The 20,606-nt window shown below is 35.2% G+C and overlaps 1 protein-coding gene across 6 annotated transcripts in view; it reads right to left on the reverse strand.

Annotated features, from left to right (window-relative positions):
• Positions 1-4,354: 4,354 nt before the first annotated feature.
• Positions 4,355-20,606, reverse strand: part of SS18 (synovial sarcoma translocation, chromosome 18) — a 76,033-nt gene continuing 59,781 nt past the window's right edge. For all 6 annotated transcript variants that reach the window (XM_011939279.1, XM_011939280.1, XM_011939278.1 and 3 more), the window contains one exon: positions 4,355-6,496. In XM_011939279.1, the coding sequence (XP_011794669.1) occupies positions 6,470-6,496 (27 nt within the window). In that variant the 3' untranslated portion in view covers positions 4,355-6,469. The remainder of the gene's footprint in view (positions 6,497-20,606) is intronic.

Below are 20,606 nucleotides of genomic sequence, written 5' to 3' on the forward strand. Positions count from 1 at the left end.
GCAGAGAAAAAAAAATCCAAAGAATCAATTAAAGTGATAGAAGTCAACACAAAGTTAAAATCTTCAGAGATTTTATGAGGTACTACTTACAAAATGCTCAAAATAAGTACATAGAAAACATGATATTTATAAAATATATAATTATACAGATGCCAAAGAAAGATCAATATTAAGTATATTTTTACCAATACTTTTCAAATTAACCAAATTGATTGTTATTAAATGTGGCATTCCCATTCATTCAACTGATGGAAAGCAGAGAGTGATCTTAGAGAAAATGCTACATAATTTTGGCCTATTTCACTAGTCATGAACATGAATGGAATGATTATAACATATGCTAAACACACAATACACTCACTCGTCATTCCTAAAAATTGATTCCATTCAGAACATATCATAGAGTAATATGAACTGGCCACTACTGCATCACCCTACATCAGAGTACAGATTTGCTCCTATCACAAAGGGCTTAATAACATAGAAGTGTTATTTCTCTCATGTCATAGTCCAAGTTGATAGGCGGGAGGGGAGAAGGCTTCCTGACAACCATTTTCAGGGGACTTTTGATTCTATCTACCTACACTCATTCTCTGGAGTATCTTTCTATCTGTAAAGCCAAAGCTCCCTACCAATAGGTCACGTTCCAACCCATTGGAAAAAAAGAAAAGAAAAATGAAAGCACCGTTTTAAGAATGTGGTCACAGCCTCTTGGATTGAACTTAAAGTCATATGACCACACCAGGCTGCAAAGGAGGATGTTAAATGTCTCTAGGCAGGCAGCCATGCACCCACCCAAAACAAGGCATATGTTTTAAAATTAATAATGGAGGAAAATCATTATTCCTAGGAGAGACCAAAAATGATAACAACCTTTCAGAATATTCAGGATTTCTTATTCATCTATTTTAATATTAAATAATATTTTAATATACTATATCATGAGAAACCCTCTCAGGATATCACAGTTCAAAATTATAACATAAATGCATCAACTCACATATCTAAGTTTCTTTTTTGTTTTTTGAGAAGGAGTTTCACTCTTGTTACCCAGGCTGGAGGGCAATGGCATGATCTCAGCTCACCGCAACCTCCGCCCTCCCGGGTTCAAGCGATTCTCCTGCCTCCTGAGTAGCTGGGATTAAAGGCATGCACCACCACTCCCGCTAATTTTGTATTTTTAGTAGAGATGGGGTTTCTCCATATTGGTCAGGCTGGTCTTGAACTCCCGACCTCAGGTGATCCGCCTGCCCCAGTCTCCCAAAGTGCTGGAATTACAGGTGTGAGCCACCACGTCTGGCTCTAAGTTCTTAAACTATGGATCTCTATAGGAAAAGACAAAATAAAAAATATATACACATTTACCCATATATCTAACATATCTGCATATATAATACACATATACACACATATATGTACATATATATATATGTGTGTATATACATGTAAAACAATCTCCCATTCTCAAGTTTATAAAATTGGGCAATAAATTACACATTGTCACCCTAATTATAGGTCTTTATTAATAAAAATTATATTGCATTGTCTATTTCTGAGACTTCAATTTGTAAACAATAAAACAAGGTTTTCTACTGATTTCTTAGTTTTTTTTTGTTAGTAATCAAACAGAGATATTTTGGGGCAGCTAAAAAGATAGTCTATTAGCAAGGTACAAAAAAATTAAAGAGCTTTTAAACATTAGCAAGCAAAAATCTCTAAAAGGTTGTAATCATTCTTTATAAAAACCCACTTCAATAATTTTCTTACTATTAAGAAGCTAGGGGCCGGGCATAGTGGCTCATGCCTGTGATCAATCCCAGGACTTTGGAACGCTGAGGTGGGTGCATAACTTGAGGCCAGAGTCCATGACCAGCCTGGCCAATATGGAGAAACCATGTCTCTACTAAAAACACAAAAAAATTGAGCCAGGCATGGTGGCACACTCCTGTAATCCCAGCTACTTAAGAGGCTCAGGCACCACAATCCCTTGAACCTGAGGGGCGGAGGCTGCGGAGAGCCAAGATGGTGCCACTGCACTGCAGCCTGGGAAACAAAGCAAGACTCTATCTTTACCAAAAACAAACAACAACAAAAAAGCTAGTGATTATGTATAACTTTGCAGATAACTTTTATCAAATAAAAAAACACTGTGTTACGGAAAAACAACTCACAAGTTTATGCCAATTAAATTAGATAGTTAAATGGAATTAACTAGTCCTTGAAATGGAATACATAAAACGTAAATAAATAGCTTTAACTATAATCAATTGTTTAAATTAAAGGAATAGAGTGGCTTCTCAAATCATTGGAAGAAAAATGATGCTTAAGCAACTAGTTATCCATAAGAAAAAAATTAATGTCCTAAATTATACCATGTACAATAAGTTTCAGAAAAATGGAAGCAACTATGCGGAATATTTTTTATAAATTTGACAGCTGGGGGGAGTCATTCAAAGCTTTAATACAGTGAAAGACATCATAAGTTACAAAATAATGGACAGAAGAGACCTGCAACATATAGAAGAGAAAAGGGATTAACTGTGCAGGGACATATGTAATTTTATGCGTGTGCACACACCTGTGTGTGTCTGTGTATAATTTCCTCTCTCTTACACAACAAACATCCCAACAGAAAAACAGACAAAGAACATTAAAAGGCATTTTATAGCCCCCCCCAAAAAAAGTGTAATAGGCATTTAAAATGATGCTCAACTTACAAATAAATGCAATTCAAATAAAATCCAGAGATAACATTTTAAAAAATTGATGAGAATTGCAAAAATTAGTAAGACTAATGAACTGGTGCTGCCAATGGTATACTTTTTATGTTGATACTTTTTTCAACATCCATAGCCTTACACCTAAGATATTAAGAATTTACTACACAGAAATACCCCAACAGCACACACACAAAAAAAACCCCAAAAACCTCTGCAATATAGCTTATAAAAGCTTTGTTTCTGCAACAGTAAAAAATTAAGAGGCAACAAGGGAACTGGGATCAAGATATTTCTACGTTAAAAAGAAAAGAAAGCTGCAAAATAATATGCAGTATAATTCCATTTTTGTTTTAAAAAACAACATATACATTGGCTTATTATGTAAAATTAAATTGGAAGAAAAGTACCAAATTTTTAATAACTGTGACTTTTAATGGATGAAATTATGAAGAATGTTCACTCTTTGTATAATGTATGTCTGTTAATCTTTTATTTAACATGAATGACTTCTTAAAATGAAAGAAAAGGCAATGACTTATACGTACAAATTCTGAAGTGGTTTCTAATTCAATGTTAACATTGAAAATACAGAATTTAGGAGTAAGAATATTCAAGTACTTATTTTTTAGATATCTTTACTGGAATTATCTAAGAGATTAAATAACAGTGTTTGCTTCTACTTGGGGATTAGTGTATGAACAATCAGAAGTTTGGCCATGAGTTGCTAAGTATATAAACTGGGTTACCATTACATGGGGGCCCATAGCACCATACTCTACACTTGGGTGTATGTTTAAAAATTCCATTACAAAATTTTAAGACAAAACCAAAAACAATGTGCCACCTGAATAATGCTACAGAATAATAACATACTCCCAAATAACAGAACTAGCACACTTAGCATATTTTGAAATGTTTATTAATAGTCACCCCACTCTTTTCTTAGTAATACTTTGTTTCTGGAATTTTACGGGATAGTATATTACTTTGATAAAATGCAAACTTTAGTTGTAGAATATATAGTCTGTACAGAAATGTCGAATCTAGTAGACAGCTACTGGTAAAGTTATTCCTCTTACTAGGTATCAGAGGAGTAAGGTAATTTTTGTCACCACCAATTAAAAACTTTTACGAAATAGGACTGTTATAAAACAATTAAACCTTGCAAATGCACTAGTCTCCAGGAAGAAAGTCCTGGAGGAAATTCTGCTTATTAAAATTGCAATTTTAGTTTCCATTAAAAGGAGAATAAGACAACAGAAGATGGGATGGCAAGACAAATTATTTCTTAATGTCAGTTGAGCTTATTTCAAATGAGATAACATATCTACACCAGGTTGGGTTCAGTACAATTTTGACTCCTCAACTCATTTATCTAATTCAGTCATCTTGATTATAGCCTCATGGACTTCATTTTCAGAGAAAGAATTCTGTAACAAACAGCCTACACAACATGCTGATTACTGAACAGTTAATTCTAATTAACTTGGGCATGGCAAGAGAATTTTGATAAAGTCCTAGAATACAAATATAGTCTGCTTATACTGGACTAACTTATATAAAAACCCACAGCATAGTCTCCAGACAAAACAAGAGAGTCAAAGAGATCTAATTTAAAGAAACAAATGAGAAAATTAAAATCACAAATAATTTATTCTTCCGTTAGAGTTGATACAGTTTTAAATAGCAACAAAGTACACAGTGGTGGAAAATTGGCACAGAACCTACAAGCATTTCAATCACAATAAGGCTGTCCATGCTTTATCTGTTCAAACTTGATGTCCATTTTCTACTGACCGAGTTGAAAGAAAAAACCTATTCTGGCCAGGCACGGTGGCTCACACCTGTAACCCCAGCACTTTGGAAGGCCGAGGTGGGCGGATCACCGGAGGTCAGGAGTTCAAGACCAGCCTGGCTGACATGGCAAAACCTCGTCTCTACTAAAAGTACAAAAATTAACCAGGTGTGGTGGCGGGTGCCTGTAATCCCACTTACTCAGGAGGCTGAGGCAGGAGTACTGCTTGAACCCAGGAGGTGGAGGTTGCAGTGAGCTGAGATTACACCACTGCACTCCAGCCTGGGCAACAAGAGCAAGACTCCATCTCAAAAAAAAACACACACACACACACACACACACACACACACACACACACACACAAACCTATTCTGACCTTGAAACACACAAACACACACACTCTGTCTCTCTCATACACACACAGAGACCCACTGAAATTCCTCCTTTTGATTACAGTATGTTGAGAACAGTATGCTCTGTTTATTCAAATTTATGGCACCCCTTCTGTTTTGTTTCCAGTTAGAAGCGAGAAAAACCAATTCAATTATAAAGAATACATCTTATTCCCTGGGCATAGGCAACTGTGATGAAAATAGCAACTTACCTTTGGGCTAGATGTTTTCAGATCATGCTTAAATAACCGTGGTTAGACACTTTTCAATGCATGCTTTCCTGCCCCACCAATCTCCCTGAATTTAGCTAAAATAATCAGGCAAAGGACAGTCTCAAATAATGATTAAAATATGCCATGCTAATAAACAAGGTTATCTAGAATGCAACCTCTGTGCTTTAAAAACAGACAGAATAAACCTCATCAATAAGCATTTTCCTAAATATCTCTTTGTGTTATATTAACCAACATAGAAAAGGGAAAAACATAAAAGTGTCCCTTTATAAATGATATTTTTCCAAATAAGAAAGTTGAAACGAAGGTCTGTAAAGTCTCCTAAACTATTCTGTTCAATAACCAATTATCCCTCAATGTTACAAAATAAAATTACTGGATCAATGTTGACTCTTCTTTGATATCATTTATAAAATGTTTTGATATTACTAAGTTCCCTGATAACTCAAACAAGGTAAAATTAACACTTTCATTTTCAGTTATTGCTATTTTAGAAGAGGATTACCACTTTCATTTACATGAAACTGTTTTACCAAAGCCTCCTCAGATCCAACATAAAGTAATTCTTATTGCCTCACATTTTAAAACAGTATTATAAATGATCTTTATAAAAAGGTTTAATCCACAAAACTGGAAGGCTTTTAAAAAATGTCTTTTTACTCAAAACTGTATCACAGTGCCCTTGATTATCTAATAGATAAAAGGGATTTGAATTTCCTCTACAAGAACAGAACAGTGGACATATGGTGTGCTTTGTCTTCCCCTCACCTTTATCTTTATAGCACATCATTTTGAGACCAAAACAATCAAGCATCTACCATGCTCCAGTCCACATCAACAGGGGATTTCTGATTCTGTCCAGTGCGTAGTGTACCGCCTTGCATATTCACCACATGAAATAAACATAATATACAAAATATTGCTGCTGTAAAAAGTGTACATTTCCCTCTTCCCCTTACAAAAAAATCTGTGGAAAAGTATTAAATTCCCTTACCCTTCATAAACATACAAAGCTGTTCACACCTTTCAGTCTGTAACAGTCCATTTGAAACACAGTTCCAAAATCATTACAAATTGGTTATGTCATTGCATTTTCTGTCCAATGTTGCCATCTAGAGTAGAAATGTGAAATCAAGAGTATTTTTGAGTTACTAAAGCCTTTTATAACTAAACCACAAAGGCTGCTTACTGATGAAACAGCCACTTATCCACAAGGTTTTTCCAAAAACTAGATGGAATGGAAGGATCTCTTCACAGGGAGGTGTCCACAGTGCTGAGGTGACAATATGGCTGCTAATAGATACTGGCTATTGGAATGTAAGTACTTTTTCACTGCTGGTAATTTCCATACTGTCCCTAAAAGATAAATTTAAAAATATAATTAGATAATAGTTACAAACGAATCATTTCTAACATTGTAATACCACAAAAAAGCGGCTGTACCTACAATAAACAAATTTTTTTATATCTTTAGGTACACCGTATCACCCTGTAATTTCTTCTGATATTATATTCAATTACAAATGAATTTCATAGTCCAAAATATGCTAGGGATTAGCAAATGAGCCTAGAGTAATACTTGTCAGGGTGGGAACTTAAATGTTTAGTGAATTTTGTTGAATGAATTGAGCAGGTATTGAGTGAGAAGTTCTAGTTCTAAACTCTGATGTAATATATATGGAATGGAATATATATGTATGAATATATCTGGAATGTAATATACATATATGAAAATGGAAAGGTATGTGGGAGGTAAAAGGTAAAGAACCTTCTATCCATACTAACATATTTGAGCCTTTCCTTGAGGTCAACAAAGTGTCAGTAGAGGTATTTAGATAGGCCACAGAGACATAAAATCGAGGAAAGTTGGTTTTTTTGTGTTGCCTCTTTTGTTTTTTTAATAAGGTAGACTTGAAGACCCTCAGGATGACAGGATGAGACAGAAAGGGAATATAGATAAAAAGGACACGATGAAGCAGCACAATTCTGTCAGTGGGGGTGAACAATGTCCAGTACACATCTGTTCAGGTTAACTTTTAGAGAAGAGAAGCAACATCTTTTCCTTTAAAACAGAAGAACGGTAGAAAAAAAGGACATACTATGAAATATATATTTTATTAAAAATTTCTTAAATGTGTTTAAAATAAATACTCATAAAAGCACTAATTTTCAAAAAGCATGACTCACTGGAAGCACATAATTAGTTAACTGTTTCCTTTGGCTAAACAACTCCCTCTCCAAGTCATAATAATGTAACTCGAAAACATTCTAGACTTGAAATACTTCTCTACCATAAGAAACGGTACCCTAAAAATCTACATTTCCACAGAAGTAAATACACATGATAATGTGTTGAATGTCACCATAGATATGATGGAATAATGAATTAAACAGAAATAGGGATTTTTTTGGGCCGGGCATGGTGGTTCACACCTGTAATCCCAGCACACTGGGAGGCCAAGGCAGGTGAATCACTTGAGGTCACAAGTCCAAGACCAGCCTGACTAACATGGTGAAACTAAAAATACAAACTAAAAAGACATAAAAATACGTCTTTACTAAAAATACAAAAATTTGGTGGGCGTGGTGGTGCACATCTGCAATCCTAGCTACTTGGGAGGCTGAGGCAAGAGAACTGCATGAACCCAGAAGGCGGAGGTTGTACCACTGCACTCCAGCTTAAGCAACAAAGCGACTCCATCTCAAAAAAAAAAGAAGAAGAAGAAAAAAAGAGAGATTAAGGATTTTACACTAGTGTGTTTTACATAGTTATATTCAGTTAAAGTCAATGATCACCTTGAAGGATTTGTGGATAAAATGATATCATATCTAAGATTTGCTCTAAAATACTCTGAAAAAACTAGTGTAGAGGGGCAGATAAAACAACATTGGCAAAATGTTGATAAACTGATGAAGTTGGGTGATGGGTACACAGAGGTTCACTATACTACTCTCTTTATTGTATGTGTGTAAAATAAACATAATAAAAGGTTTAAAATAAGAAACTTATTGCTTAGCATACTGGAGCTTATTATTCCATTGTTAGATTGTCTAAATATTAAATCTGAGTTTAAGTTCCAATTCTATTGCTAACTTCCTATTTGAGTCTTAAAAAAGCTCTGTTAGACTCAGTTTCTTCACTGAGCAGTGGGAGAGTAACATATATATCTCTGGATCACAATTTCCCTTCTGTTAATGGCTACATTAATTCCTGTGCCTCATTTGTTTGTTATGATGCTTAAGTAAGAGAGGACATGAGAAAGGGCTTTTTAGAATTATAAATCAGTGACTCTCAGTGCTGGAGGGAAATACTCCCCTAGTCAATGTGTAAAATGAGATGCTAATGATGAAAGTGAGTTGCAAATATAAATGATGTGAAAGCAGAAGAGAGGTTAAGAACCACTGTACCATAGTTTATAAGCTATAATTTATCAACTATATTATGAACTACTTGAAGAAAGAGATCAGGTCAATAATGTATACCAAATAAATTATATCCAAGCAACTGTGAACACTTATGGAACAAATACTCATCATCATCATCATAAATATGGAAAACAAGACTCAGAAATTAAGTATAATTACAAAATAGGTAAGTTCTCTAAGTCTTAGCAAACTTGGGAGAGTTCAGACAGGAAAACGTTAATACAGCCTAAATTAATTAGAAAAATATTCCCAAGAATGTGGGAGCCTTGAGAAAATAGTAAGATCTGAATAGCAGAAAAAAGAAAAGAAAAGGGGGCAATTCAAATAGAAGCAACAGCTGAAACAAAGGCACAGAGGATAAAATATAGAATACTTAGGGAAATGGGAAGAAAGAATATGCAATAATGAGGAGTAGAGGCTAACAATATACCCCGATAATAATACCTTAGTATGTGTCACACATTGTAGTAAGTGCTTTGTGTCCATCTATAATCTATATAGTAAGTATTATCTCCATTTTATAGATGAAGAAATGGAGGCACTGAGAGTGTATGTAACTTGGCCCATACTTGATCACAATGCTAGGACCAAACAAAATCACAATCATGCCTAAAAAGGTAAGCTGTGTATCTGTAACCATTAACAAATTAAAAGGTGGCATTAAGGATTAAAAGTATGGGTTTTGGAGCCAGAAACCAATTTCTAGTGCTAACGTCACCACTTAACAGCTTCTTATCCTCGGGTAAGTTGCTTAACCTCCCTTGAGTTTCAATTTTATCATCTCACAAGGGTAATTATAATCTCTATTTTAAAAAGTTATTCAAGAAGAAAAACACGAAAATGCTCTGTGAACTACTCAAGTACTCATTAACAGTATGGGTGGCAGTGTGGTATACAGTGAATAGAGCATGGGCTTTCAGCACTCAGCAGTAGTTATGCAGCTTCACCACTCCTCAGTTGTGTCATCTTGAGTAAATCACTTGAACACTCCAAGCCTCACCTTCTCTCTCTTTGCTTCTTCAATTTTTTAAAAAATTCCTCTGACTACAGTATAATTTTAGTGGGAAAGAAGATAGTATGGAAGATCCTGCTGCGATGAAGATGGGAGATGAACACGGTCTAAACTAAGATAAGGGAGTAGGTTAGAGAGAAATGGATGGATTCAAAAGCTTTTCAAAAAGAAGATCAATAACATCTGTCATTTATCAGACAAGGGAGGAAAAGAACGGATACTTAAATATCAAATAGGCACTTGGCATTCTAGTTTGGTGATATACTCCTCTCTTTGATATAGAATACAGAAAGTTTTGTCAGAAAAAAATACAAATTTATTTTGTTTCTGCTGAATTAATGCCTATGTTACATCTAAGCAGAGCTGTCGAGTAGGCATCTGATTTCCAGAAGAGAGATCCAGACTATAAATAGAGATTTGGGAGTCAACAGCACGGTGAACTGAGACCTTGTGAATAAATGAGAATGCCTAGGGAGAGTATATTGAATGAGAAGAGTCCCTAAGGTAGAAACCTGAGCAATACCAACATCTTTACATTTCTTTCCCTCATTCTATTTATCTAATCAGTTTAAAATCTTAACATTATTCCTTCACAATACATTTTAGGGGTTTCCTCTTATCTCTGGTCTTGTGATCATGCATTCAAATCTAGAAAGTAATGGCCTTATTTACTCAGTTGTTTATACTTTATTCACCAATATTTATTGATTATGTGCTGTGCTCTACTAGGTGACAGAGACTCAACAGTAATAAAAACAGACAGAGGGATGCTTTTAAAGAGGTTACATTCTAGGGAAAGAATATGACAATAAACAGTAACTGTCAAATAAAGAGAAATGTTGAAAAATTAATGCACATTTCTATTCAAGATGATTTGGCAGCCTGAAACAATATTTAAAAAAAAAAAAAAAACTACACAAAGCCTATGATAATTATATTCAGGACACACAGGACACAGCCAACAAAGGACAATGATCCCTGAGACATGGTAAACAAACGAGGCCAGCCCTCTGATTACCACAGCTAACTGACTTGAGAGTTTCCAGTCTGCATTACATGAAGGGGAACTGAAGCTAAGTCTGCCAGATGTTCTGACTTAAGGAGATAAGGCTTAGAGTCTGGAGAGAAAAAGGTAGCTAGAGTTAACAGGACAGAGTACCCTAGAAGAAAGATCTGCCTCAAGAGACAACTGTGGAGATCTGCAGAGGAACCCTCCTCCTATTCAGCATAGTACAGATATGCAAATGTGTGAGGAAAATACCCAAGGCTGAGGCAAGAAACACCCAAAAGGATTAGGGGAAACAATACTTGTTTGTCACGTAGGAACAGAAACAGTGCTTATTCCCACCTGCCAGAGTAAAAAGCCTTACAATCGAAAGGGCACTGGGCAAAATACCCAAAAGGCTCTTACCTTACCAGTGATGAATACTTAGCCCAGGACTAAACACTGCTCTTTGTCCCGCCTAAAATATCTTAAAAGCAATTTCAGAAAGTTCAAACTGTTTTTAACTTATTAAACTGAATCCCAAAGCAAAACTTAAGAATACTTCTAGGCATACAAATATCTTCATAACCCAACAACATAAAATTCACATGTCTGGAATCCAATCAAAGATTATCACACACACAAAGGAGGAGAGAAAAAAAACCTGATTAAAACTGACCCTAAAATGACCCAGATTATTAGAGTTGGCAGAAGAGGATATTATAAGAATTATACTTGTATTCCATATGTTCCAAACAATTAAGGAGAGACACGGAAGATATTAAAAAGACCTAAACCAAACTTCTAGAGATTAAAACGACAAAGTCTGAGGTAACACTCAACAAACTCCAAGCATAAGAAACATGAAGAAATTGACACCGAGGCATGCTCTCATCAAATTGCTCAAAACAATTTGGGCAAGAGAGAAATTTCTTCAATCAAACAATTTGATAAAGGGAAAAATCTTAGAGAAAAAAGACATATTAACTACAAAAGAACAGAGATAAATGACAGCAAATGTCTCCTTGGAAACAATGTAAAGAAGAAAAGAGTGGAACATCTTTAAAGTATGGAAAGGAAGAAAAGAATGGAGCATCTTTAAAGTATGGGAAAAAAAACAAAACAAACTGTCCACCTAGAATTCTATACCCAGAGAAAATGTTTCAAAAATGAAGGTGAAATAAACTTTTTTTTTCAGACATACAAAAGCTGATTATTACCAGTACACCTGCATTTTAAGAAATGTTAAAGTCCTTCAGGCAAACAAAAATGATACCAGATAGAAATATGAATCTACACACAAATAATGAAGAGCACCAAAAATGGTAACTACATGGGCAAATTTTAAATTTTTTTCCCTTACTATTTAAGTATCTTTAAATAACTGATTTTCTTAGACAAAAATAAATCCAATATACTGCGGGATTTATAGTATATACAGAAGTAAAATTTGTAACAATAACATAAAGATCGAGAAGAAAAGCAGACTATCTTAAGGTTCTTACACTATATATAGGCATACTATCACTTGAAGACACTGAGACACGCTACATAGACGAATCTTGAAATTATTAAGTTTAAAAAAAAAAAAAAACTGCCAGTCACAAAACTCCACATATTGTAAGATTCCATTTATCTCAAATGTACAGAATAGGCAAATCCATAGAGACAGAAAGTAAACTACTGTTGCTGGAAAATCTCCAAATATTTGAAAACGAAATTACAGACTGAGTATTTAAGTACTTAAGGCTGAGTAGTTCAAGGGGAATGAGGAGTGACTGCTAACAGGTTTATCAGGTTGGTGAAAATGTTTTAAAATTAGAGGGTGGTGATGGTTGCACTTTTTTTTTGAGACAGGATTATTAGCTCTGTCACTCTGGCTGGAGTACAGTGACACAATCACAACTCACTGCAGCCTCAACCCCCTGGGTTCAAGTGATCCTCTGCCTCAGCCTCCTGAAGAGCTGGGACTACAGGCACATGCCATTGTGCCTAGCTAGTTTTTTGTAGAGGTGGGGTCTCGCTTTGTTGCCCAGGTTGGTCTTGAACTCCTGGGCTCAAGCAATCTTCCTGCCTCAGCTTCCCATAGTGCTATAATTCAGGCATGAGCCACCAACCCCAGTCTATCTTTTTGAATATGCTTAGAAACCACTGAATGGTATACTTTAGAATGGTGACTTGTATGACATGTGAATTATGTATCAATAAAGCTGTTTTTGTTAAAAACAGGAGAAAAATCAAAGGAAGGCAGAAAAAGAGGAAAAGGAGAACAAAAACCAGATGGGACAAATAGAAAAAATAAAGATGATATACTTAACCATATACATAATCACACTAAACATGTCAAAAATCCCAATTTAAAGGCAGCAATCGTTAGATTGGATTTTAAAAAAAGCAAGATCCAACTGACTACATATGCTGTCTACCTGAAATATAATTCAAATATAAAAACACAAATATGTTAAAAGGATGAAAAATATATTATTCTAATACTAATCAAAAGAAAAGTGGTACTGCAGTATTGATATTAGACAAACTAGATTTCAGAGCAAAAAATATTAGCAGGGATAAAGACAGTTATTTGATAATGGTAAAGGAGTAAATTCATCAGAAAGATTTGAAAATCTCCAAATACTTGAAAATAAAATTGCACACTTCTGATGTGTCGTGGGTCAAAAAAGAAATAAAAAGTAAAACCAGGATGTATTTTGAACTGCTTAAAAATAACAAAATCAGATACAGTTTAAGAGTACTTAGAAATAAACATCTATATCAGAAAGAAAGACAGTTCTTAAATCAAGGGGACTACAACTTCAAACTTAAGAAACTGGAAAAAGAAGAACAAATAAAATCTAAGCAAGCAGAAAAAAAACAAATAATAAAGTTCTGGGCAGAAATCAAAGAAACAGAAAAGCAAATGGGCAAAATGCAATCAATAAAATCAAAAGCTGCTTTTTGAGAAAAATCAATAGGTAGATTAAAACTAGCCAGATAAATCAGGACAAAGAGAGAAAACACAAATTATTAATATCAGAAATGAGAAAGGTAATATCACTATATAGAGATATTAAGTGATGATAAATAAATTATTCAACAACATAGATAAAATAGACATCTATGAAAAATACACAAAACATTTACTCAAGAAAAAACAGATAACCTGAATACCCCTATATTTCATAAATTAAATTTATAATTTAAAAATTTCTCACAAAAAAAAACTACAAACCCAGATGGCTTCACTGGTAACTTGCACCAAACATTTTAGAAAAAATAATACCAATTTTCTGCAGATCTTTCCAGAAAATTGAGGGGAGGAAATTCTTTCCAACTCACTCTATGAAACCAGTGCTACATTAATAACAAAACCAGACAAAGATGTTACAAGAAAAGAAAACCAGGTTCCAAAATTTGTCATGAAAATACAGATGTTCTTTGACTTACCATGGGGTTATGTCCCAAGTAACCCACTGTAAGTTGCATACATCATGTAATTTATTAAACACTGCACAGAATGATTGTATGGTTACTGGAAGTAGAGCTTCTACTAAATGCACATCACTTTTCACAGCCTTGTGAAGTCAAAAAAAACCGTAAGTTGAACCACTGTTATGTCAGGACGCATCTGACTGGGACTACAGGCACATGCCACCATGACTGGCTAGATTTTTATAGAGGTGGGGTCTCACTTTGTTGCCCAGACTGGTCTTGAACTCCTGGACTCAAGAGATGCAGATGCAGAAATTCTTAACAAAATTTTAGCTAATTAACCCAACATATAAAAAGAATATATACATCATGACCAAATGGATTTTATCCCAGGTATGCAAATGGTTTACATTTGAAACTCAAACAATGTAATTCAAAAATCAGCAAACTAAAAAAGGAAAACCGTAATTCCCTCAATAGATAAGGAAAAATCATGTGACAAAATTCAACATTTATTCCCAATAAAAATTCTCAGCAAACTAGAAATATAACACCTAATAAAGGATAGCTACAAAGAACCCTACATTAATATCTTATATAAGGATGAAAAACTGACAACTTTCCCCCTAAGATCAGGAACAAGACAAAAGATGTCTACTTTCACCATTTTTATTTAACATGGTATTGGAGTTTCTGGCTGAGGCAAGCAGGAGGGTGGGCAAGGAACATAGGGGAGTATTCAGATTGAAAAGGAAGAAGACTTTCTTTATTCATAAACATGATTTCTATGTTTGAATATTCAATGAAATCTACAAAAACACTAGATGTGTGATTTTAGTAAAGTTATAGTTTTGATAAAATATCAATACACAAAAATAAGCTAGCATTTGTATGGACTAGCAACTAATAACTTGAAATTAAAATTTTAAAAAATTTACAATAGCATCAAAACACATAAAATACTTAGAAAATAAATGTTAAGACCTATATACTGAAAATTATATGACACTGTTAAAATTTTAAGGGACATAGGCCATGTTCATAGGTTGGAAGACTAAATAATACTGTCAATTCTCCCCAAATTAATCTATAAATTCATGGCAATTCCAATCAAACTCCTAGTAAGCTTTCATGTACAAACTGAGAAGCTGATTCTAAAATTTACATGGAAATCCAAAGAACCTACAGTGCCAAACAACTTTGTATAAAAAAAAAAGTTCAAAAACTAATACTACCTAATTATAAAACTTATAAAACTACAGAAATGAAGACGGTGTGGTGCTGGCATAAAGATACATAAACAGATCAATGGAACAGAATAGAGTTCAGAAACAGACACATGTTTATGGACAACTGATTTTCTGCAAAGGTAAAACGACAATTCAGTAGATAAAAGATAGTCTTTTTGGCTGGGTGTGGTGGCTAACGCCTGTAATCTCAGCACTCTGGGAGGCCGAGGTGGGCGGATCACAAGGTCAGCAGATCAAGACCATCCTGGCCAACAAGGTGAAACCATGTCTCAACTAAAAATACAAATAAATAAATAAATAAATAAATAAATAAAAGTAGCTGGGCATGGTGATGCACGCCTGTAGTCCTAGCTACTTGGGAGGCTGAGGCAGGAGAATCACTTGAACCTGACAGGCAGTGGCTGCAGTGAGCTGAGATCGCGCCACTGCACACCAGCTTGGTGGTGACAGAGCGAGACTCTGTCTAAAAAAAGAAAAGATAGTCTTTTCAAAAAATGACGCTGAGAAAAATAGACATGCATCAGAAAGAAAAAAAGCCATGCAAACTTTATTTCGTACTTCACAGCATACATAAAAATTAACTCAAAATGAATCATACACTTAAATGTAAACTCTAAAATTATATAACTTCTAGAAGAAAGTACAGGATAAAATCTTTGTGATCTTCAGTTAGGTAAAGATTTCTTACACATATGATCCCAAAAGCATAATCCATAAGAGAAAAAAACTGATAAACTAAACTTCATCAAAATTTAGATTCTCCCGTCTTTGAAAGACACTATTTACAGAATGAAAAAAACAGACAGGATGAAAATATGTGCAAATGATACCTGATTAAGGACTTGTATCTAGGATATACAAAGACCTCTTAATACTCAATAATAAAAAAAAAAAGAATCTCCAATTTAAAAATGAGCAAAAGATTTAAACAGACACTCCTGAAAAGAAGAAATATAGATGGCAAACAACGGAGAGAAGATGGTCAACATCATTAGTCCTCGGGGATACTCAAAGTCATGAGGTGTTATAACACACCTATTAGAATAAATAAAATTTAAAAGACTGATTCATACTAAGTATTGGCAATGAGTTAGGAAGAATATGGGAGAAATCATACACTGCTGGTAGGAATGTAAAATGGTAGGAATGTACAATGGTACAACTACTTTGGAAAACATTCTGGCAATTTGTTGAATTAAATATATACCTATCATATGATCCAACCTTTCCACTCCTAGGTATTTACCCAAGAAAAATGTCCCCAGGGACTTGTCCATGAACATTCATAGTACTGTGTCTGTAAAGCCAAATGTCCCATCTGTAGATCAAAGGATAAACATAGTACTTTGTCTGTAAACCCAAATGTCCCATCTCAATGGACAAACAGCCATATAACGGAACACTACTTAGCAATAAACAATTATTGGCACAAACAACATAAGTATCAAAACAATTACACTGAGTAAAAGAAGCCAGATAAAAAACAGAACATACTGTATTATTCAATTTCTATACAATTTTGGAAAATGTTAACTAATCCACAGTTTAATTAAAACATCAGTGACATGGTCTGGAGAGGGGATGCAAGTGGAGGGATTTCAAAGGGGCACAGGGAAAACTTTTGGGCATGATAGATGCTCCATTATTTCGATTCTGCTGATGGTTTCACAGGTGTGTATACACATGTCAAAAAAGATCTGTACACTTTCATTACATGTAGTTTAATGGTATGTAAATTATATTTCAATTGAGCTGTTCAAAAAACTGTGAAAAGGGTAGGGAAAAAGAGTGATGCAATGGAGGGTGTTACTGTCTTAGGTGGTCAGTGAAGGACTCTGAGATGATATGGTGACATTTAAGCAGAGATTTTAATAAAGTGAGGTTGGAGGCACTGCAGGCATTCAGGCAGAAGAGGGGTAGCAAATACAAAAGTTCTCAGGTAGAAACTCACTTGATGCATATAAGGAACAGCAAATAGGCCACTGTGACTGAGCAGAGTGAATTAGGGCAGCAAGCAGTTGGGATATAAATACGCAGGCACGAGGAGGGTAGCATAGGAGGTAGGAACACAAGTCCTATACGGCCTTGTAGGCCAGTATATCATATGGCTTTTACTTAAAACACCACAGGGTTGTAAGCACAGAGTTGACTAATGTCTTTAAAACATTACTCTAGGTCCCATGTGCAGAGTATCTTGTAGAGGAGGCAGGATAAAATCAAGAAAACCAAAAAGAAGGATATATTGCATCTTAGTCCAGATGAGTGCTAGTTGTGACTTTGAGTTGGGTGAAAGGAGACTGTGAAAAATGGCTAGATATTGGATATATTTTGAAGGAAGAGGCGAGGAGATTTGCTAATTGACTGGATGTTTGCTTTGCAAAGAGGGGCGTCAAAGTGGACTGTAGGTTTTTAACCTGAGGAACAGGAAGAATGGAGCCACTGTTTATTGGGATAGGGAGGACCGATGGGGAAGTATCCTAACAATTTCCACCCTTTTAATTTCTCCCCTTTTATCTTGCATATTGCTATAAGATTAATCTGCCTAAACTACAATTATTATTATGTTAGTATTGGGTTTCAGAATCTTCATTAGCTTTCCACTGCCTCAACCATCAAGAGGTGAATGAACTATTTTTCCTAAAATAAAGACAGCAATAGGTCTCCGGGTAGGGGCCAAAGATAAGGTCAAACATTAGGTTAATGTGGAAACACTACTGGCACTAAAACAACTAAAATAGTCCCACCCTCATATTCTTTTCTAGTAGGGAATGAGATGTGGCTGGTAACTACTCAAACACCATGAGTCTTTATCCACAGTACAGTTTCAAATTCCTGAGAACTTTAGAAAGTGGAATGATTATGATGATAAAAGGAGAAGTAAATCATGTATCTATCCTAGCTACCAAGTGCTAGCCACTGCTAGCCACTTTATATACGCTGCTTTCAAGCTCCACACTGATGTCAGGATAAAGTCCAAGTCCCCTAATATGGCTTGTAAGAGCCTTCCTAAGCTAACTCCAACACTTCTCTCCAGTCTTGCCTCTTCTTCCCCATGCTTCTGCTTTACTGAACCACACACGGTTTAACACTAGTCCCTTTGTGAATGCTCTTCTTTCCTCATCCACATCTACTTGGTTAATACTGGCTCTTCCTTGGTACTTCACACTTTAATATTTCCCAAGGAATATTTCTCAAGATCTGAGTTAGAAGCTCCTTCCACATAAATCTTAGCTTCCCTTATCTAAGTACTTATCACACTATATCATATGTTTACCTGCCTGTAGCCATCTAGACTTAAGTTCATAAAGGCTGAGTCCATGTCTATCTTATTTCCCAATATGTTCCCAATCTTCACATGGCACTTGGCATATAATGGTTGCTCAATAAACATTTGCTTAATGAACGGCTTTAAGTTTAGGAGATTTGGAAATATATTGACTTAGAAAGGAAAATGGTGAGTTTAGTCTACAACATGCTAAAGCTGAGGGAATCCAAAGACAAGAGATGTTCTGTACATTTGCATACAGAGCTGTACATTTGTACAGATGTTCTGTACAAAGGAGCTGAAAATGGGTTGAGAGGTAAGGGCTAAGAATACTGAAAATAGAGGGCAGGATGATTCAGAGGCCAGAAAAAAAAAACACAGAGTCAAGAACTGATATTAGGGTAAAAAAAAAAAAAGGAAAACCAATTTAAAAAAAATGAATCAATGTAAACGCAAGAAGAACAAAATGGTTCAGAAATATAGAAGCTAAAGAAGACCATTTAAAAATGAAAAAGGAAAACGTGCCAATAGCTAAAGTGAGGTCAAGGAAGATCAAGATAGCTGGTTGCCTATTTTACCTCTGCAGGACCTACTACAGTATCAAACATGTGGAGAATAAATATTTGTTGAATGATGGAAAACATAATCAGAATCTCACTTTTTAAAAAGTTCACCTGTAGATTAGATTGAGCCTAAATTTGTTCTGTTTAGGAATCCTGCCTTTAAATACTCACTAGCCACGACTTATTTCACTTCTAAAACTTAATAAAACCTCCAACTGATCCTTAAGTTTTGTTCGAGTACATTTTGGAAAAATATTACTTATCTATTCTTGCTTTTTGTATCTCCTTTGTCTTAAATAAGAAGTACCAATACAAGAGGTTGCAGGCGTGAGAGAGGGTTGATAAAAGAACTACTCACGCCTCAAATTCTAGTTACCACTGCATCTGAGTTTTTCCTCAAACCAGATACCCACGTTGGCCCTGAAAGCCTAAACTGCATATTAAAGACAGTTACATATTAAAAAATAACCTATTTTAGATAGCTTAAGTGGTGAACAAACCAGACCACCTTCACTGAAAAGCACAAACCTGAAACCAGCCTAAAGGAATTGCCATAATAAATCATTTCCATAACAATTCAGAGTATATATGAGTACATTCCTAAAACAATGACTGTGGTAGAAGTCTGAGGAGTTTAATGACAAAAAGAAGAAACTTAAAGGAACACTGGGTTCAAGGGAATCAGTCATCATAGGATGAGATACACTTCTAAATATCTGAAAGTAGAATGACAAGAAGGGGAGAAATAACAGTTGAAACAATAGCTACGTGTGTGGAAGGAGGCAACAGAGGGCGGAAAGTTTGAATGTAAAGAGATGGGATATTACGGATGTGAAGGAAGTGTAGTGGACATGCTGGAGGGAAGTGGAATGCTAATGAAAGCATCAACACAGATGGACTCCACATCTCAGTAGCTCAAGGCAAAGTCTCAGCAATAAACATCAGGGAGGATCACAGAAATCACTAAGGTTACCAGAGGTTGGGAAGAAAAGGGATGAGAAGGGATCAAGGAGTGGGAAATAAATGAATTTATTAACACTGAACTGTATGTACACTCAAAAATAGTAAATATGATAAACTCTGTATATATATTTTACCTCAATAAACAAAGCATGCCTGAGGGTAAAGACCAGAGAGGCAGAGGGAGAGAGAGAAAATATATATGTTGTTGTCTTACGTTAAGGCCATGTTTTATATGATAGAGTAGTAACTATGATCAACTGTGTTATTAAATAGCATGAGTCTCAAAAGTGATATACTTTCTAACAAATGTACCATAAACATTCCCTCATGAGGGAAACATGAGGCTTCAAGTTAAATTAAAAAAAAAAAACTGGCCGGGCACAGTGGCTCACGTCTGTAATCCTAGCACTTTAGGAGGCTGAGGCGGGTGGATCACGAGGTCAGGAGCTCGAGACCATCCTGGCCAAAATGGTGAAACCCCGTCTCTACTGAAAATACAAAAAATTAGCCAGGCGTGGTGGTGTGTGCCTGTAGTCCCGGCTACTCGGAAGGCTGAGGCAGGAGAATGGCGTG

Source organism: Colobus angolensis, unplaced genomic scaffold (assembly GCF_000951035.1).
Source record: "Colobus angolensis palliatus isolate OR3802 unplaced genomic scaffold, Cang.pa_1.0 Scaffold18, whole genome shotgun sequence".
NCBI classification, from domain to species: domain Eukaryota; kingdom Metazoa; phylum Chordata; class Mammalia; order Primates; family Cercopithecidae; genus Colobus; species Colobus angolensis.